The 21,285-nt window shown below is 41.4% G+C and overlaps 2 protein-coding genes across 2 annotated transcripts in view; both read right to left on the minus strand.

The window, feature by feature from the left end:
- tbc1d2b (TBC1 domain family, member 2B) overlaps positions 1-573 on the minus strand; it is a 49,385-nt gene extending 48,812 nt beyond the window's left edge. The window contains 1 exon segment of the mRNA XM_062061148.1: positions 136-573. Within this exon segment, the coding sequence (XP_061917132.1) occupies positions 136-474 (339 nt within the window). The 5' untranslated portion in view covers positions 475-573.
- Positions 574-9,632: 9,059 nt separating this feature from the next.
- LOC133658770 (mitochondrial 10-formyltetrahydrofolate dehydrogenase-like) overlaps positions 9,633-21,285 on the minus strand; it is a 73,590-nt gene continuing 61,937 nt past the window's right edge. Inside the window, exons 19-23 of the mRNA XM_062061149.1 lie at positions 19,791-19,889; positions 19,010-19,175; positions 15,808-15,913; positions 15,542-15,741; positions 9,633-10,664 (exon numbers count right to left, since the gene is read on the minus strand). Of these exons, the coding sequence (XP_061917133.1) occupies positions 10,609-10,664; positions 15,542-15,741; positions 15,808-15,913; positions 19,010-19,175; positions 19,791-19,889 (627 nt within the window). The 3' untranslated portion in view covers positions 9,633-10,608. The remainder of the gene's footprint in view (positions 10,665-15,541; positions 15,742-15,807; positions 15,914-19,009; positions 19,176-19,790; positions 19,890-21,285) is intronic.

A 21,285-nucleotide genomic window follows, 5' to 3' on the forward strand; every position in this document is an offset into this window, starting at 1 on the left:
ATGTGTGTGGCCCAGTCTTCTGAACGCAATGTAAGTGTTTTGGTGCTTTAAAGCTATGAAAATGTGTCTTCCTGCCAGGTCAAAAGGAATGGGTGTGTCAACAAGAAGATGACAGCACATGCTGAAGAAGTTTACCTTGAGCAGAAACTCTTTCCCCGCCGTGCTGATCCCAAAGTGGCCCTCCTCACCCTCCACGTCGTAGCTGAAGCAAGCATCGCCTATCTGGATGTGTCCCAGCGGCAAGGCGTCCTGCGGACTCTTGAAGTAATACAGATAACATTTCCTGGGATCGTACACGAACCACCGCGGCTTGTACCCCCTCAGGGGCCCCTTGCCCGACAGTTTGCTCAAAAAGCCGCACAGCTTGGCGGTCTGCTCCTTAGCCGACTCCGCGTCGACCGCGTCACTTGGCTTCGAGGCTTCGAGCTGGGAAGTTGGGCCTGGGCTCGACTCGCCATCGTCCTCTTCGTGCATCTTTCCTGGAACTTTGTTTTTCGTGCAGAGAAGCGGATGCGTGAATTGCTTTCCATCCACATGACTGGGCGCCGTCGGCGCAAAGCATCATGGGCGATGTAGTCTAGTGGGGGATGCGGAAATGACCATTTAGCCGCTAAGTGACGCTGTTGACCAAGTTTAGCTCAGGTCAGTGCTTTCTTTTAGACATGTGCTATTTGCATTTACACTTTGATTGATTGATTAATTGAGACTTTTATTTGTACATTGCACAGTACGGTACATATTCCGTACAACTGACCACTAAATGGTAACACCCCAATAAGTTTTTCAACTTGTTTAAGTCGGGGTCCACGTTAATCAATTCATGGTAACACTGTATGAAAAACTATTTGAAAAGGAATTTGACCTTTGCAACCTCATTATACTATTGGCTAAGTTTTATATTCATAAATGTACGTTTCTCAATACCCGACCTGTTTTTGTGCCTTTAAAGGCCTACTGAAAGCCACTACTACTGACCACGCAGTCTGATAGTTTATATATCAATGATGAAATCTTAACATTGAAACACATGCCAATACGGCCGGGTTAACTTATAAAGTGCAATTTTAAAATTCCCGCCACACTTCCGGTTGAAAAACTCCTTTGGATATGATTTATGCGCGTGACGTCACAAAATCCACGGAAGTGGTTGGACCCCATCGACCCGATACAAAAACCTCTTGTTTTCTTCGACAAAATTCCACAGTATTCTGGACATCTGTGTTGGTGAATCTTTTGCAATTTGTTTAATGAACAATGGAGGCTGCAAAGAAGAACGTTGTAAGTGGGATCGATCGGCGTATTAGCGGCTAAGTACAATACTTACAGCAACACAACAAGGACTACTTACTACGCCTAGCCGATGCTTGCCGGCAAACCCACGGGTGAAGTCCTTCGTCGCGCCGTCGATCGCTGGAACGCAGGTGAGCACGGCTGTTGCTGGGAAGATGAGGGCTGGCTGGCGTAGGTGGAGCGCTAATGTTTTTATCATAGTTCTGTGAGGTCCAGTTGCTAAGTTGCTACATTAGCCTTAGCGTCGTTAGCAACAGCATTGTTAAGCCTTACCAGGCTGAGAATTTTTAACCGTGTAGTTACATGTACATGGTTTAATAGTATTGTTGATCTTCTGTCTATCCTTCCAGTCAGGGGTTTATTTCTTTTGTTTCTATCTTCATTTGAGAATGATACTATCACGTTAGCTCAGTAGCTAAGTGTGTCACCGATGTATTGTCGTGGAGATAAAAGTCACTTTAAATGTCCATTTCGCGTGCTCGACTCTCATTTTCAAGAGGATATAGTATCCGAGGTGGTTTAAAATACAAATCCGTGATCCACGATAGAAAAAGGAGAGAGTGTGGAATCTAATGAGCCAGCTTGTACCTAAATTACGGTCAGAGCGAAAAAAAGATACGTCCATCACGGCCTCTTTAGTCCTTCACTGTAACGTTCCTCATCTACAAATCTTTCATCCTCGCTCAAATTAATGGGGTAATCGTCGCTTTGTCGCTCCAAATCTCTCGCTCCATTGTAAACAACGGGGAATTGTGAGGAATACTAGCTCCTGTGACGTCACGCTACTTCCGGTACAGGCAAGGCTTTTTTTATCAGCGAGCAAAAGTTGTGAAATTTATCGTCAATTTTCTCTACTAAATCCTTTCAGCAAAAATATGGCAATATCGCGAAATGATCAAGTATGACACATAGAATGGATCTGCTATTCCCGTTTAAATAAAAAAAATTAATTTCAGTAGGCCTTTAAAAAAGAATTAGAAGTCTACTTTAAAACACTCTCTACCTCTAACAAGCAAAAAGCTGTGAAAACTATGATGCTGTGTTCCAAATTTAAATTATCTACGGAGCTTTTGTCAGCCTATGGCTTTACATTTTGTTACATATATATACAAAAAAAGTATTTAGTCAGCCACCCATTGACAATCAATGGGTGGCTGACTAAATACTTTTTTGCCCCACTGTATATATTGCCTTCTATTTTAGTTACTTTATTGAGTTTACAACCCCCTGGCGCTGTTTTGTACTGTTTCTGTACTTGTTTTGATTATTATTATTTCTTGATTGTACGTTGCATATTATAAATAAAGGTTTATAACATTAAAAAAAAACAATAATAAAAAAAAAACAAGTTTAGCCAGAGAGTTTAGCTAACTAGCGAATTCCTTGTTAGAAATGTGGTTGTTTTAACTTGTAAAGCCAAGTATTTCGTGGACAATATTGCTATTTGTAACAGTATTTAACGTGTCGACTACAATCTCTGGCTGTGTTTAAATGTCATACCTAATCCAACCAGACCCGGTGTTTAAATGTCATACCTAATCCAACCAGACCCGGTGTTTAAATGTCATACCTAATCCAACCAGACCCAGTGTTTAAATGTCATACCCAATCCAACCAGACCCGGTGTTTAAATGTCATACCTATTCCAACCAGACCCGGTGTTCTGTCAATGTGTTGCCAACTCTTCAGTAAGGAAAGTAGCTATTGGCTGTTCAAATAGATGACGTTTTGCCGCATTTGCATAACATATTGCAATGAATTCTGTAGGAATGAAGAATGACATAATAAATACGATTATTAGAGTATCTTTAAATTTAAATCAATAAAAAAATAGAGAACCAAATTTGATCAGAAGACTACAAGGTTGTGACATTATTCCATCTATTGACTAGATAATTAACATTAACAATGGGATTGGGACGTTGCAGTAAATTACTTTAGCGCACAGGTGTCAAACTCAAGGCCCGGGGGCCACATCTGGCCCGCCACATTATTTTATGTGGCCCACGTAAGCCTTGAAATATGCATTAATAAAATGCTTAATGTATTTTTTACTAAATATATTTGTTTTGACATTAAAAATCATGTACTGCATGCAATTGCATATCTTTTCAAATTCAATATTATCAAAATCGAAATAATATATTATGATGTATTCCAAAAATATTTGTGGTTAAAATAAAGATAAATACTGTACTTAAAGGCCTACTGAAACCCACTACTACCGACCACGCAGTCTGATAGTTTATATATCAATGATGAAATCTTAACATTGCAACACATGCCAGTACGGCCGGGTTAATTTATAAAGTGACATTTAAAACTTCCCGGGAAATATCCGGCTGAAACGTCGCGGTATGATGACGTATGCGCGTGACGAAGTCAGTATAACGGAAGTTATGGTACCCCATAGAATCCTATACAAAAAGCTCTGTTTTCATTTCATAATTCCACAGTATTCTGGACATCTTTTGCAATTTGTTTAATGAACAATGAAGGCTGCAAAGAAGACAGTTGTAGGTGGGATCGGTGTATTAGCAGCGGACTACAGCAACACAACCAGGAGGACTTTGTTGGAGCGCTAGCCGCGCTAGCCGTGCTAGCCGCGCTAGCCGCGCTAGCCGCCGACCTCACCTTGACTTCCTATGTCTCCGGGCCGCCAAACGCATCGGGTGAAGTCCTTCGTCCTTCTGCCGATCGCTGGAACGCAGGTGAGCACGGGTGTTGATGAGTAGATGAGGGCTGGCTGGCGTAGGTGGAGAGCTAATGTTTTTAGCATAGCTCTGTGAGGTCCCGTTGCTAAGTTGCTAAGTTAGCTTCAATGGCGTCGTTAGCACAGCATTGTTAACCTTCGCCAGCCTGGAAAGCATTAACCGTGTATTTACATGTCCACGGTTTAATAGTATTGTTGATTTTCTATCTATCCTTCCAGTCAGGGGTTTATTTTTTTGTTTCTATATGCAGTTAAAGCACGATGCTATCACGTTAGCTCGTAGCTAAAGCGTTTCGCCGATGTATTGTCGTGGAGATAAAAGGCACTGAATGTCCATTTCGCGTTCTCGACTCTCATTTTCAAGAGGATATAGTATCTGAGGTGGTTTAAAATACAAATCCGTGATCCACAATAAAAAAAAAGGAGCCAGCTTGTACCTAAGTTACGGTCAGAGCGAAAAAAGATACGTCCATCACTGTCTCAAGTCCTTCACTGTAACGTTCTTCATCTACGAATCTTTCATCCTCGCTCAAATTAATGGGGTAATCATCACTTTCTCGGTCCGAATCTCTCTCGCTCCATTGTAAACAATGGGGAATTGTGAGGAATACTAGCTCCTGTGACGTCACGCTACTTCCGGTACAGGCAAGGCGAGCAAAAGTTGCGAACTTTATCGTCGATTTTTTTCTACTAAATCCTTTCAGCAAAAATATGGCAATATCGCGAAATGATCAAGTATGACACATAGAATGGATCTGCTATCCCCGTTTGAATAATAAAAAAAAAATTTCAGTAGGCCTTTAAATATCAGCTTGATTTATGATTTCAAAACAAATTATCAATCAAATTGTAGAATGTAAAATTGACAATAGGTTTTACAGTTAAATTCCGCCGACTGAGTTTTTTACCATAAAATCAACTTTGGTACTGCTTTTTTCCATATACAGTAAGACACTAAAACATTAAAAACAAACAAAAACAAACATTAAAACAACAAGATGTTTTAGCACATCATAATCGGATCAATTGCTGTGGAAACTTTACTGTCAAGTTTCTCCAGTCTCTGATGGTTTAGGGTGCCATCTCATCTGCTGGTACTGGTCCACTGTGTTTTCTCAGGTCCAAAGTCACTGCAACTGTCTAACATAAAGTTTTAGAGTGCTTTATGCTGACCAACCTTACGAAGATGCAAATCTCATTTTCCAACAGGAGTTGGCACCTGCACAAAGTGCCAAAACTACCAGTATCTGGTTTAAAGACCATGGTATCCCTGTCCTTAATTGGCCAACAAACTCGCCTGACTTGAACCCCTTAGACAATCTATGTTGTATTGTCAAGATGAAAATGCAATACACCAGACCCAACAATGCAGAAGAGCTGAAGGCCACTATCAGGGCAACCCGGGCTCTCATAACACCGGAGGAGTGCCACAGACTGATGGATTCCATGCCATGTCGCATTGCTGCAGGAATTCAGGCAAAAGGAGCCCCAACCAAGTATTGAGTGCAGGGTTTCCCCTAGATTGCCACTATATACAGTACAGGCCAAAGGTTTGGACACACCTTCTCATTCAATGGTTTGTCTTTATTTTCATGACTATTTACACTGTAGATTGTCACTGAAGGCATCAAAACTATGAATGAACACGTGGAGTTATGTTCAGTTCTTAACAAAAATGGTGAAATAACTGAAAGCATGTTTTATATTCTAGTTTCTTCAAAATAGCCACCCTTTGCTCTGATTACTGCTTTGCACACTCTTGGCATTCTCTCCATGAGCTTCAAGAAGTAGTCACCTGAAATGGTATTCACTTCACAGGTGTGCTTGAAGCTCATCGAGAGAATGCCAAGAGTGTGCAAAGCAGTAATCAGAGCAAAGGGTGGCTATTTTGAAGAAACTAGAATATAAAACATGTTTTCAGTTCTTTCACCTGTGTTCAATGTGTTCATTCATAGTTTTGATGCCTTCAGTGACAATCTACAATGTAAACAGTCATAAAAATAAAGAAACCGCATTGAATAACTATTGGATGTCGTTGTGGCTTGTGCAGCCCTTCGAGACACTCGTGATTTAGGGCTATATAAATAAACTTTGATTGATTGAATGACATGGTGTGTCCAAACTTTTGGCCTGTACTGTATGTGGCGGTGGGGGCGTAGTCAATATGATATCGTCATAAATATGCCATGATCATTTTGATTTGCAATGATACATTTTTGCATGCATGTCTGTGGAGGTGGGAGGAAGCCGGAGTACCCGGCGGGAACCCACAAAGTCACGGGGAGAACACGCAAACACCACACAGAAAGACTCCGAGCCCGGGGATCGAATCCAGGACCTTCTTATTGTGAGGCACTAGTTAGATTTCTATACTGAGAGTTAGAGCATCTTTAATAATACATATATTTGGATTTATTCATTTAAAACATTTAACATCAGACATGCAAAGCTTGGTTGGCGTGACATGAGTACGGTAACCTACATTTGTGTTAAAAGACGAGACTTGGACTATGGTAATGTCGAGCGACCTACGGTGGTTCCTCCTCTTGTTCCCCGAACAAAAAGACTCATATCCAGGCTGTGGAGACAACTTCAAGCACAAGCTTTTTTCAGCGTGTGGAAATAAAGCTTTACATGTTTTCTATCGACGTGGCTCAGTTGGTAGATCGGCCATGCCAGCAACCTGAGAGTTCCTGGTTCGATCCCCAGCTTCCGTCATCCTAGTCACGTCTGTCTGAGTCCTTGGGCAAGACACTTCACCCTTGCTCCTGATGGGTCGTGGTTAGGGCCTTGCATGTGTGTGTGTGTGTGTGAATGGGTGAATGTGGAAATAGTGTCAAAAGCGCTTTGAGTACCTTGAAGGTAGAAAAGTGCGATACAAGTATAACCCATTTACCATTTCTTTTTAGACCTTAATATGTTGACTCATGTATTGTTGTATGTCTTAAAGTATTTTCTTGTAAAATATTATTTTGACTTGTATGAATTAATAAACAATGTGCTGTTTTCTTGCATTATTTGCAAATGTTACGAAATGGGGGAATACATTTAGCTATCCTAAATGATATTCCACATAATATTTACAACTACGTTTGAAAGGGGTTGGCCGGTCTGACACAGCCTACACGGGGTTGGGCACCACATCGAGCAGCCGCTTGCCTTTTTTTAGCCACCAGCTGCTTCCCAGAGAGCCTAAATACAGCACCTTTGAGAAAGAGCTGCTCGGCGTCTGGTTGGCAATCCATCATCCTGGATGATCTTGAGTTTTTAGGGTTTTCTTGGACCACAAACACCTCACATTCCTACAGTCGTGGCCTGCCCGCCAACAATGCCAGCTGTCGTTCTTCTCGGAGTACACCACAGACATCCAACACATCGCGGGCAAGTCCAACGTGGTCGCAGACTGCCTCTCCAGAAGGATCCTCAGCATGGTGCAGCTGGGTTTTGAGTACTAGCATATGAGTGCGCAAAAGGCCTCTGGTTGTGGGATTCAGATGCTCAAAGATTTGGACACTAGATTGCGCCTGGAGGAAGTCGCGGTGGGTGACTCAGGGGTCAGGCTGTGGTGCGATCTCTTAAATGGCCAGCCTTGGCCCCAAGTTCCTGTTGGCTGGCAGCCATCCCTACAGAAAGTCTTCTGCAAGGCTGGTGACTCAGAAGTTTGCCTGGAGGTGGCTGAAGAAGGACGTGCAGGCCTGGGTTGACTCATGCGTGGCCTGTCAGCACGCAAAAGTGCACCGCCACACCTAGGAGGAAGTTCGACCATGTAAACATTGACTTGGTGAGCCCACTTCCCCCTTCACATGGTTTCACCAACCGCCTCACGATGGTGGACAGGACAACCACTGGCTGGTAGCCGTTCCCCTCACTTCAACATCATCCACTGACATTCATCAGCACGTGGGCATCACATGCTGGTGAACCTCCTCTGACCGAGGTGCACAGTTTAACTCAGAGAGCTGGAACGTGGTCACCGGAGGTCAAGCTGCACCGCATCACCGCATACCACCCCCAGGCTAACCGTTTGTGTGAGCAATTCCACCGCTCCATGAAGGCTGCCTTGCATGCCAGTTTGACTGACGGAAACTTGGTGAACAAACTACCCTAGGCCTCAAACAGGCCTAGAGTAGCCTCAGGAACACCCACAAAGAAGACCTGCAGTCAACGTCTGCCGGGCTTGTCTATGGCCAGGTGATGCGAGTTCCAGGGGATTTCATTCCGTACGCCAATACACCTTGGTCGCGACCTTCCCTGTTTGAGGCCACCAGAGCATTCACACTCGTCCCGACGTCACGGCACGGCATCCCAGTTTCTCGGGTTCCCCCCAGTCTGTGCTCAGCGGATTTAGTCTTAATTTGTCATGACGCCCACCGTGGATTGTTGCGCCGGCCCGTTTAAGGTCCTACAGCACAAAGATAAGAGCCCGGTCGTCGACGTTGGGGGTAAACCTGAGACTGTTTTTCATTGATAGGATTAAGGCGACCCACGGACAAGTTTCCAGGCCATTGGAATTGTCCCAGGCCCCAGGCCCCACGCCGCAAAGCCCCCTCTCCATTTTTCCCCACGAACCTGATCCGATCGTGGTCCTCTCTGCCCTGTCAGCGCCCATGTCTCCCAGTACCCGCTGTGGTCGGGTTGTCGTCCCTCCTTGGCGCGGGGATTTTGTCTAAGGTTGAATTCTGGGGTGGCTTGTTTAGTGGGTTCACATAATTCATCAACGGAACTTTGGTGATTGTTAGAGTTCAGGTCAGATGGGTTTTCTGGGGACACATTTCTGGTGTTGTGTGTTGTTGCACTGAGAAACCACAGATGTTTAGACACTGCTCCATTGCTGATCTGAAAACAAAGTCTGAATGTAATTAAAACAATTAGTTTTATCTTTTGACACTCCTCTTTCCACTCCTGTCCTTACACGCTACACAATTACCACTTTTTATTTTTGGATACCAAATCTTACTGGCAGTGTTTTGGCTCTATAAGGGAATCAATGCCGTCATTGTTGCACATGCATAAACACACACACATGCCACAACACCATGGCGACACGTGACAAGCACTGCCTGATTGATACGGCATTTTTAACTTTTAAGTGTTGTCCTTTTCATGGATTTCAATGACATTTGCAAGTGTTAGTAAAACTCCATCATCTATTATTTTAAAACAGCCCCCAAAAAAGGTGTGATGACAAAGTCCACCTTTTTAGCAATGAGCCCGCCTTCATTCAGGCTGGATGGGAGGATAGAACCTACAGAACTGTTGACTCGTAATTAGCTGTTGTGCTTCCTCATTAAGTCATATAGTTTGTTTGTTGTAACGTGATGTGAAACTTTTCTTCTTTTTGGACAGACTCCCTTGAATAATAGGTTAAATAAATACAAATCTAAAAGCTATTTTTTCTTATTAAAAGTCATGTTACATGTCAACAATTGGAAGAATTTCATTGAAGTTATTCTCAATGGCAACTATGACTTGAGAGGTTTGTTATGAGAACCAATTCAACTAATTTTGGCAGAGAAGTCGCAGAATTTCATAAACACACAGAATTTAAATTTTCATGAACAATGTCTTTTTTATTTTATGTTGCTTGCTTGCCTGAAGTAAATATTTAATCAATAAAAAATGAATATACCAAATAAAAGAGAAAACGTGTATACTATTTTTAATGATTGGATCAGGGATCACACACAATCATATCATCACTACCTTACGACAATTTTCCTTTTTCAAGATCAATTTTGTAGTTCTTCCGTTAAATCTGCATTTATCGACCACCAGTAAAAAAGGTTTTATGATGGACCCTGTTATGTGTGCACTGATGTTTCTAGTCTGAGGTTTTCAGCCAGAAAAGGCTAAATTGCAAACCTTTGCGGTGGAAGAACTTTAGTATTGACTGGAAAGGCAAGATCTTGGCTAGGAATGACCGAAATGAGCTTCTTTGTAGAGTTGCTGACTCCCCCTTATTGACAGGAGAAGTTCTGGTGGGCCACCTGAGCTCAGGCATGCAAAACTGGAGGCTCAAAAGGATGTTGCTGGAGAAGTCTGGGCCTTCCATACTATAGCTTAGCTACTTCTCAAATTGTGTGGTGAGGAATTTCAATATACAGTACAAAAATGAACTTTCTCTTGAATTGTTTGGACTTTTTACTCTGTTTGGGGAATCACAGACTTGAAATATTACAAATGTTTATTAAACTTAACCTGGAAATGTTTTTAAGTTCAAGCAGTGGGTTGTACAGATACATAAATAAATATTATATTATCATGTTCTCAATCTTGTTTCAATTTTGGGGGCTCATGAAAACAGTCCAGGGGGTGGGGCATAGATGTGTATCCTCAAAATTTCAGAATTGTTGGGACTAGCAGTCAATGATTTATGGGTCATTACTTGTCATTAAGTCCCACCCATCTGTATTTCATTTGGTGAATAACACTGCCACCATGTGGTGTGTCTAATACTGCAGGTGTATGTTCATGAGTAAAAAAGTATGAAAAAATGTGAGTTAATTTGTGTTGTTTTAAAAACAATTAATAAAAACATTGCTCATTGGACTCGCTTTGCTTTGATGGCACAAAAATGATGCGGAACTTCCCTTTAAAAAAGACAGTCAATATTCCACAGTCACTGCTTTGGTCTTGAGGTATTCCATGAGCGCATCCTCTCCTATCAATGACAAGCAGACATTTAGTACATCATCACATGTACAACAATACATAACATTTCAATGATGACATCTGTGAAACATACTGTAGTTAAACTCCAGGTATTCTGATGGAATACTGATATTGGGCCGATATCAGCAAAAAACAATGACAAGTATTTGATTATATAATTTGTTTCTCAAATCTGTAATATACACTTTGATACAAACAGCGTGTTTACGTGTGCAGACCTGGACAGCCAGTTAACATCTAAATATCCTCTATTAAACACACGCCGTTGGTCTTTTCTTGTATTTTAGTCAAGTCATTTACAAAATGTAAACATGGTAGGCTATAGGCGACTAGGAGCTAGCAGCTACACAACAGCTATACTATACTATATATATACTATATGCCACGGACCATGGATGTTGATGGTACTATATGCCATGGACCATGGATGTTGATGGTACTATATGCCATGGACCATGGATGTTGATGGTACTATATGCCATGGATGTTGATGGTACTATATGCCAAGGACCATGGATGTTGATGGTACTATATGCCACAGACCATGGATGTTGATGGTACTATATGCCACGGACCATGGATGTTGATGGTACTATATGCCACGGACCATGGATGTTGATGGTACTATATGCCACGGACCATGGATGTTGATGGTACTATATGCCACGGACCATGGATGTTGATGGTACTATATGCCATGGACCATGGATGTTGATGGTACTACAGTATATGCCATGGACCATGGATGTTGATGGTACTATATGCCACGGACCATGGATGTTGATGGTACTATATGCCACAGACCATGGATGTTGATGGTACTATATGCCATGGACCATGGATGTTGATGGTACTACAGTATATGCCATGGACCATGGATGTTGATGGTACTATATGCCACGGACCATGGATGTTGATGGTACTATATGCCACAGACCATGGATGTTGACGGTACTATATGCCACGGACCATGGATGTTGATGGTACTATATGCCATGGACCATGGATGTTGATGGTACTATATGCCATGGACCATGGATGTTGATGGTACTATATGCCATGGACCATGGATGTTGATGGTACTATATGCCATGGACCATGGATGTTGATGGTACTATATGCCATGGACCATGGATGTTGATGGTACTATATGCCATGGACCATGAATGTTGATGGTACTATATGCCACGGACCATGGATGTTGATGGTACTATATGCCATGGACCATGGATGTTGATGGTACTATATGCCATGGACCATGGATGTTGATGGTACTACAGTATATGCCATGGACCATGGATGTTGATGGTACTATATGCCATGGACCATGGATGTTGATGGTACTATATGCCACGGACCATGGATGTTGATGGTACTATATGCCACAGACCATGGATGTTGATGGTACTATATGCCACGGACCATGGATGTTGATGGTACTATATGCCATGGACCATGGATGTTGATGGTACTACAGTATATGCCATGGACCATGGATGTTGATGGTACTATATGCCATGGACCATGGATGTTGATGGTACTATATGCCACGGACCATGGATGTTGATGGTACTATATGCCACAGACCATGGATGTTGATGGTACTATATGCCACGGACCATGGATGTTGATGGTACTATATGCCACGGACCATGGATGTTGATGGTACTATATGCCACGGACCATGGATGTTGATGGTACTATATGCCACGGACCATTGATGTTGATGGTACTATATACCATGGACCATGGATGTTGATGGTACTATATGCCATGGACCATGGATGTTGATGGTACTATATGCCATGGACCATGGATGTTGATGGTACTATATGCCACGGACCATGGATGTTGATGGTACTATATGCCATGGACCATGGATGTTGATGGTACTACAGTATATGCCATGGACCATGGATGTTGATGGTACTATATGCCATGGACCATGGATGTTGATGGTACTATATGCCACGGACCATGGATGTTGATGGTACTATATGCCACAGACCATGGATGTTGATGGTACTATATGCCACGGACCATGGATGTTGATGGTACTATATGCCACGGACCATGGATGTTGATGGTACTATATGCCACGGACCATGGATGTTGATGGTACTATATGCCACGGACCATTGATGTTGATGGTACTATATACCATGGACCATGGATGTTGATGGTACTATATGCCATGGACCATGGATGTTGATGGTACTATATGCCATGGACCATGGATGTTGATGGTACTATATGCCACAGACCATGGATGTTGATGGTACTATATGCCACGGACCATGGATGTTGATGGTACTATATGCCATGGACCATTGATGTTGATGGTACTATATGCCACGGACCATGGATGTTGATGGTACTATATGCCATGGACCATGGATGTTGATGGTACTATATGCCATGGACCATTGATGTTGATGGTACTATATGCCACGGACCATGGATGTTGATGGTACTATATGCCATGGACCATGGATGTTGATGGTACTATATGCCATGGACCATGGATGTTGATGGTACTATATGCCATGGACCATTGATGTTGATGGTACTATATACCATGGACCATGGATGTTGATGGTACTATATGCCATGGACCATGGATGTTGATGGTACTATATGCCATGGACCATGGATGTTGATGGTACTATATGCCATGGACCATGGATGTTGATGGTACTATATGCCATGGACCATGGATGTTGATGGTACTATATGCCATGGACCATTGATGTTGATGGTACTATATACCATGGACCATGGATGTTGATGGTACTATATGCCATGGACCATGGATGTTGATGGTACTATATGCCATGGACCATTGATGTTGATGGTACTATATACCATGGACCATGGATGTTGATGGTACTATATGCCATGGACCATGGATGTTGATGGTACTATATGCCACAGACCATGGATGTTGATGGTACTATATGCCACGGACCATGGATGTTGATGGTACTATATGCCATGGACCATGGATGTTGATGGTACTACAGTATATGCCATGGACCATGGATGTTGATGGTACTATATGCCATGGACCATGGATGTTGATGGTACTATATGCCACGGACCATGGATGTTGATGGTACTATATGCCACAGACCATGGATGTTGATGGTACTATATGCCACGGACCATGGATGTTGATGGTACTATATGCCACGGACCATGGATGTTGATGGTACTATATGCCACGGACCATGGATGTTGATGGTACTATATGCCACGGACCATTGATGTTGATGGTACTATATACCATGGACCATGGATGTTGATGGTACTATATGCCATGGACCATGGATGTTGATGGTACTATATGCCATGGACCATGGATGTTGATGGTACTATATGCCACGGACCATGGATGTTGATGGTACTATATGCCATGGACCATGGATGTTGATGGTACTACAGTATATGCCATGGACCATGGATGTTGATGGTACTATATGCCATGGACCATGGATGTTGATGGTACTATATGCCACGGACCATGGATGTTGATGGTACTATATGCCACAGACCATGGATGTTGATGGTACTATATGCCACGGACCATGGATGTTGATGGTACTATATGCCACGGACCATGGATGTTGATGGTACTATATGCCACGGACCATGGATGTTGATGGTACTATATGCCACGGACCATTGATGTTGATGGTACTATATACCATGGACCATGGATGTTGATGGTACTATATGCCATGGACCATGGATGTTGATGGTACTATATGCCATGGACCATGGATGTTGATGGTACTATATGCCACAGACCATGGATGTTGATGGTACTATATGCCACGGACCATGGATGTTGATGGTACTATATGCCATGGACCATTGATGTTGATGGTACTATATGCCACGGACCATGGATGTTGATGGTACTATATGCCATGGACCATGGATGTTGATGGTACTATATGCCATGGACCATTGATGTTGATGGTACTATATGCCACGGACCATGGATGTTGATGGTACTATATGCCATGGACCATGGATGTTGATGGTACTATATGCCATGGACCATGGATGTTGATGGTACTATATGCCATGGACCATTGATGTTGATGGTACTATATACCATGGACCATGGATGTTGATGGTACTATATGCCATGGACCATGGATGTTGATGGTACTATATGCCATGGACCATGGATGTTGATGGTACTATATGCCATGGACCATGGATGTTGATGGTACTATATGCCATGGACCATGGATGTTGATGGTACTATATGCCATGGACCATTGATGTTGATGGTACTATATACCATGGACCATGGATGTTGATGGTACTATATGCCATGGACCATGGATGTTGATGGTACTATATGCCATGGACCATGGATGTTGATGGTACTATATGCCATCAGAATGCGGGATGGCTGGATGACTTTAGAGGATGATTAAAACAATTTAAATGGGTGCGTTTTGGTGCTCTCTGACATTTGTTTTTTTCATTGATATGAAACATTTTTTTTTTGTAATTTGCATTTTCTTGCGTGTGGAAAAGTGGGTTCCGTAGACTGCTTCTAAAATGCTCAGAAAAAGTGGTACATGTTATTCCACAGGTAAGAGCACAACACAAATGTTCAGTAAATGAGTGTGTCCATGGTGAAAGCTGCATAGTACACACAAAATCCTCATTTAAATAAGGCAGTCTGTGCCATTTTTGCACTTGTTATCAATTGTACATGCAGTCTTAGTAGATCACACGCATCATGCCGACAAATAATACACACCATTTGATATTTTGCACACGCTGTTTAGCGCATGGTAATTAGATCTCAGTAGATTGGGCCACTTGTCTGCTACAACTTACCGAGGTCTTTGCCAAAGCCAGACTGCTTGAAGCCTCCAAAAGGTGAAGCCACGTCAGTCTTGTTGTAGGTGTTGATGAAAACGGTTCCAGCCTCCAAGTGTTCACTAACATACATGGCTTTGTTAATGTCTCGGGTGAACACACCTGAAGCCAGACCGTACTCCGTGTCATTGGCTCTCTGCAGCACACCGTCCACATCCCTGTGAAGCACAACTCACTCAGATACCATTCCAGCATCAATGGGGTTTGTTATCTGGACTATTTACCCATCTTTAAATTTGGAGACGACCATGATAGGGCCGAAAGACTCCTCTTTAGCCATGAACATGTGGTCCTCCACGTCAGTAAACACAGTCGGCTCCATGAAGAAACCTGTTACAAAACAAAAAAGTTGTATGACTTTATTTATTATTCCGTATTATATCAGTTTAAAGTTTCACAACATTTTAAAAACAAACGCATTCCAGTATTCTTAGCCCCTTCTTGCTTATAATTGCAAATCCCCCTAGGCATTCTCATTGTGGCGTGCAGTGTCAGTAAACAATTGAAGTGCGATTGACTCCTACTCCTGGAAGTCTGGTTAGGAAAATGTGCATATTTTAATTGCGGACTATAAACCGCTACTTTTTTCCTGCGGCTTATAAAACGGTGTGGCACATTTATGGATTTTTCTCCTCTGAAAGCCATGATGCAAAAAGTAAAACAAGACAAAACCAAAAAAACAAGCAAAACACTGAATAGGTGTTTTACTGTTTGGGGTATGGCGCCATCTTTTGAACAAGTTGGCTCAATAGTACTGTTTTGCCATTTTGTTTAGACTACAACGTTCAAGTACAATAGTCAGGTCTTCCGGCTGTCCATAGCGTTTCTACTCGGATGGATTCTTTATTAATAACTGCAAGCAAGCCTCCTCTCTTCCTGTTTTTAAATCACTCTTAAAAACATACTTTTATTCCATGGCTTTTAACACAGAGTGATCTCCATCCTGCTATGGTGTCCCACAGCAACCTGCTGTGAACCTGTTTTTATGTTTTATTTATTTATTTTTTATCGTGCTCTGTTTGTGTTGTGTTGTGTTTGCTCGTTTCTCTTGTGTTATCTTTTAACCTGCCCATTGTACAGCACTTTGGCTACCCCTGTGGTAAATTTTAAATATGCTTTATAAATAAAGTTGATTTGATTTGATGCAGCAGTCATGTGACACTTTTTCTGGGCATTTTAGAAGCAGTCCTGCAGTGCATCTACAATAGAATGCACTCCTTTAGATGTTGGCACTAACTGCGAGTGTGTGCTGGAATGTTCCAGATGCATGTGTGATGTATTACATATACAATAATGTGTACCTTATATTTAAAGGCCTACTGAAAGCCACTACTACCGACCACGCAGTCTGATAGTTTATATATCAATGATGAAATCTTAACATTGCAACACATGCCAATACGGCCGGGTTAACTTATAAAGTGCAATTTTAAATTTCCCACGAAACTTCCGGTTGAAAAACGTCTATGTATGATGACGTATGCGTGTGACGTCAATGGTTGAAACGGAAGTATTCGGACACCATTGAATCCAAAACAAAAAAGCTCTGTTTTCATCTCAAAATTCCACAGTATTCTGGACATCTGTGTTGGTGAATCTTTTGCAATTTGTTTAATGAACAATGAAGACTGCAAAGAAGAAAGTTGTAGGTGGGATCGGTGTATTAGCGGATGGCTGCAGCAACACAACCAGGAGGACTTTGACTTGGATAGCAGACGCGCTATCCGACGCTAGCCGCCGACCGCACCGATGATCGGGTGAAATCCTTCATCTCTCCGTCGATCGCTGGAACGCAGGTGAGCACGGGTGTTGATGAGCAGATGAGGGCTGGCTGGCGTAAGTGGATAGCTAATGTTTTTAGCATAGCTCTGTGAGGTCCCGTAGCTAAGTTAGCTTCAATGGCGTCGTTAGCAACAGCATTGTTAAGCTTCGCCAGGCTGGAAAGCATTTACCATGTAGTTACATGTCCATGGTTTAATAGTATTGTTGATTTTCTGTCTATCCTTCCAGTCAGGGGTTTATTTCTTTTGTTTCTATCTGCAGTTAAGCTCGATGCTATCACCTTAGCTCCGTAGCTAAAGTGCTTCGCTGATGTATTGTCGTGGAGATAAAAGTCACTGTGAATGTCAATTTCGCGTTCTCGACTCTCATTTTCAAGAGGATATAGTATCCGAGGTGGTTTAAAATACAAATCCGTGATCCACAATAGAAAAAGGAGAAAGTGTGGAATCCAATGAACCCTTGTACCTAAGTTACGGTCAGAGTGAAAAAAGATACGTCCTGCACTGCACTCTAGTCCTTCACTCTCACGTTCCTCATCCACAAATCTTTCATCTTCGCTCAAATTAAAGGGGTAATCGTCGCTTTCTCGGTCCGAATCGCTCTCGCTGCTGGTGTAAACAATATGAGGAGCCTTTCAACCTGTGAGGTCACGCTACTTCCGGTACAGGCAAGGCTTTTTTTATCAGCGACCAAAAGTTGCGAACTTTATCGTCGATGTTCTCTACTAAATCCTTTCAGCAAAAATATGGCAATATCGCGAAATGATCAAGTATGACACATAGAATGGATCTGCTATCCCCGTTTAAATAAAACTATTTCATTTCAGTAGGCCTTTAAAATCAATATAATGATACATTACATGTGTCTAAAGGCAAGATTGGCCCCCGATTTCTAGTGAATGTAGTACATGATTATATATGTACCACTTCATAAAAGCTACTATAGTTATTTATACTACATTCTATTGTATTGTTTTTCATACAATATTTCTTATCTAAAAGTTTTTTTTTTTTAAAGGCATGTTACATGTTAAAATGGTGCTGTTCTGGAGGCCGAGCACTGATGAGGGACGGCGTGGCGAAGCTGGTAGAGTGGCCGTGCCAGCAATTGGAGTGTTGCTGGTTACTGGGGTTCAATCCCCACCTTCTACCATCCTAGTCACGTCCGTTGTGTCCTTGGGCAAGACACTTCACCCTTGCTCCTGATGGCTGCTGGTTAGCGCCTTGCATGGCAGCTCCCGCCATCAGTGTGTGAATGTGTGTGTGAATGGGTGAATGTGGAAATACTGTCAAAGCGCTTTGAGTACCTTGAAGGTAGAAAAGCGCTATACAAGTTTAACCCATTTATCATTTATCTTTTATTACATTGATTTTAATTAATTTCAATGCACCATGTCGTTTCGCAATACAAGTTGTTCATGTTAAAAGCTGCGTCACAGAACCAATTACTGAGGTAACACTGAACAGGTGAACAATCCTTTTGTTGACTTTTAATCACGACAAATGCTTCCTTAGAATAACAACAAATAGGAACCATTCTCAATTTCCTTGAAAAGTGAATTATGAAAGTCAGATTAAAGATATTTTTTTAGCAAATGATGAAGCAGACTACTTGGATGGTTAAGAGTGTTTTTTTGTATTTTACCTGGTCGGTCAACCTGCTTGCCTCCATACACCAATGTGGCCCCTTCTTTGACTCCAACCTCACAGTACTCCAGCAGCTTGTCCAAATGGGCTTTGTGGTTCTGAGGACCATGATCTGTAGATAGATCCAATGGGTCTCCAATCTTCATCTTCTTTATTTCCGCTACCTTAGAGTTTAGAAACACAAACAATGCAGCTTTTTTTAAATTGTTTTTTATTTTGGAAAGTTGCGTGATGATTGCTGAATGAATGTAGTCTACCTGTGTGTACATTGATCTAATCTTAGCAGTGGTGGGCCCTCAGGGCCAGCAAGACCTTCTCTGCTGGCCTAACATAACCACAAATCATCATCATAATTAAAGTAATTTTTTATTTACTTTCCCTAAATATCTAAAAGTATTCATATTCTCTTTATGTCATATTATGTCCGTTCCAGTGCTGTTGTTTTTAGGTTAGAGTTTGTATCCAATCAGAATTCGGCTAGCTTATGTTGCCATGCTGTACCAAATCTACCTGCCTTGGAATACAAAAATTCAGGCATCTGTGCACTGTAAGTGAATGGGCACATACAGTTGATAGACAGTTGCAATAACCAATCAGATCACGAGTTGTTGTGAGTAAGACCTTCTAGCTGGCCTTATGCTGTGATTGGATACTCACTTGGGAGTCCCAAAAAGTATTTCTGATTCTGATTCTGATTGCTTCCAATACGTCTTCTGTGGGAACATTCAATATGTTTTTCAATTCCTAGTCAGTGGCAAAAGCAGCTTTAGCAAACTCACCACACGGCTGATGAATTCATCATGAATTGACTCTTCCACAAAAAGACGGCCAGCAGCAATGCAGTTTTCCCCTTTGTTGAAATACACGGAGCTCATGCCCTAGCAGGGGAGAACAAAAGCAATCAGGAGGGATATGATAGCTTCTTATTCTCACAACTAATTCATTAAAACAGTAATATAAATCCATGTATCTCTGTTATCATAATTTGAGAAAAAACAATTTGAGAGTACATTCATTGTCTAAACCACTGGTGTCAAACTCAATATGTACAGTGTTTCCCATAAACTGCCAAGATACCTGTGGCGGTGGGGGCGTGGCTATGGGCGTGCCTATGGGCTTGGTCACCATGACATCATCGAGTAATTTGCATAATTTACTACAATGATATGATTTTCTCTAAAAAGGCTCAAAAAATGTATACTTACTAATTAATAATAACAGTTTTGTTTTAAACGTCCATCCATCCATCCATTTTACAATATAATTACAACACTTTATGTACATATTTATATACAGATTTGAACAATAAGTTATTCACTGAAATATATTTATTAATTGTGGTTCTTACAAAAAATATATCCTATAAAATATAAAAGCTAAAATGTCTCTTAAAGCTCTGCCCCTTTAATTAGTGCATACTAAATAATTTAACTTTAGCCTACTACTACAACCATATTATTTACCAGCAACATAAAGTGAAACAGAGGCAGAGGTGTCCTGCCACAGTCAGTAACAAATAAACAGAAAACAGTAGTGGTCAAATACAAATAAGGCAACAAGAGAAGTATCCTACACTTCTCTTTTGTTAGGTAAATATGAACAGCCTATATGGGCATCTACATCAACTATATGATTTGCCTGAGAAGCTGGAGAGGACAAAAAAAAAAAAAAAAATCTATTTGTGGCGGACGTAATTTTTTCGTGGCAGGCTGCCACAAATAAATGAATGTGTGGGAAACACTGATGTAACCCACCACATCATTTCATGTGGCTCGCAAAAGCCTGAAATTATTCTTACAAAATGTATTTAACTTTCCATTTTGACAGAAAAAAATAATATGTACTGCATGCAATTTCATATCTTTTAAACTGTATCTAATATTGCAACAGATATTATATTATCAAACATTTCATACATTCTGAAATAAATACTTAAATATCAGCTTGACTCATAATTGTTAAGCAAGTCATCCGTCAAATTGTGCAACTGTAAAAATGTAAAGAACTGCTAGTTCAGTCAACAAAATGTTACAGTTAAAAAAACCAAAACCAAAAAACAGTGGAATTGTTTTTCCACTTACAGTAATAATTGTAAAAACAACCGTAGTACTGTTTTTACATTTAAAGGCTATCAGTTTTTTTTTTACTGTAAATGTACAGATTTTTTTTTACAGTGTACGTAAAAATATATGGATAAATTAACAAATAATTGTGTGAAAATATAAAAACGGCAATGTATATTTAGATATAAAACTCGCTGTCACAAGTGGCCCT

Source organism: Entelurus aequoreus, linkage group LG10 (genome assembly GCF_033978785.1).
Source record: "Entelurus aequoreus isolate RoL-2023_Sb linkage group LG10, RoL_Eaeq_v1.1, whole genome shotgun sequence".
Taxonomy (NCBI): domain Eukaryota; kingdom Metazoa; phylum Chordata; class Actinopteri; order Syngnathiformes; family Syngnathidae; genus Entelurus; species Entelurus aequoreus.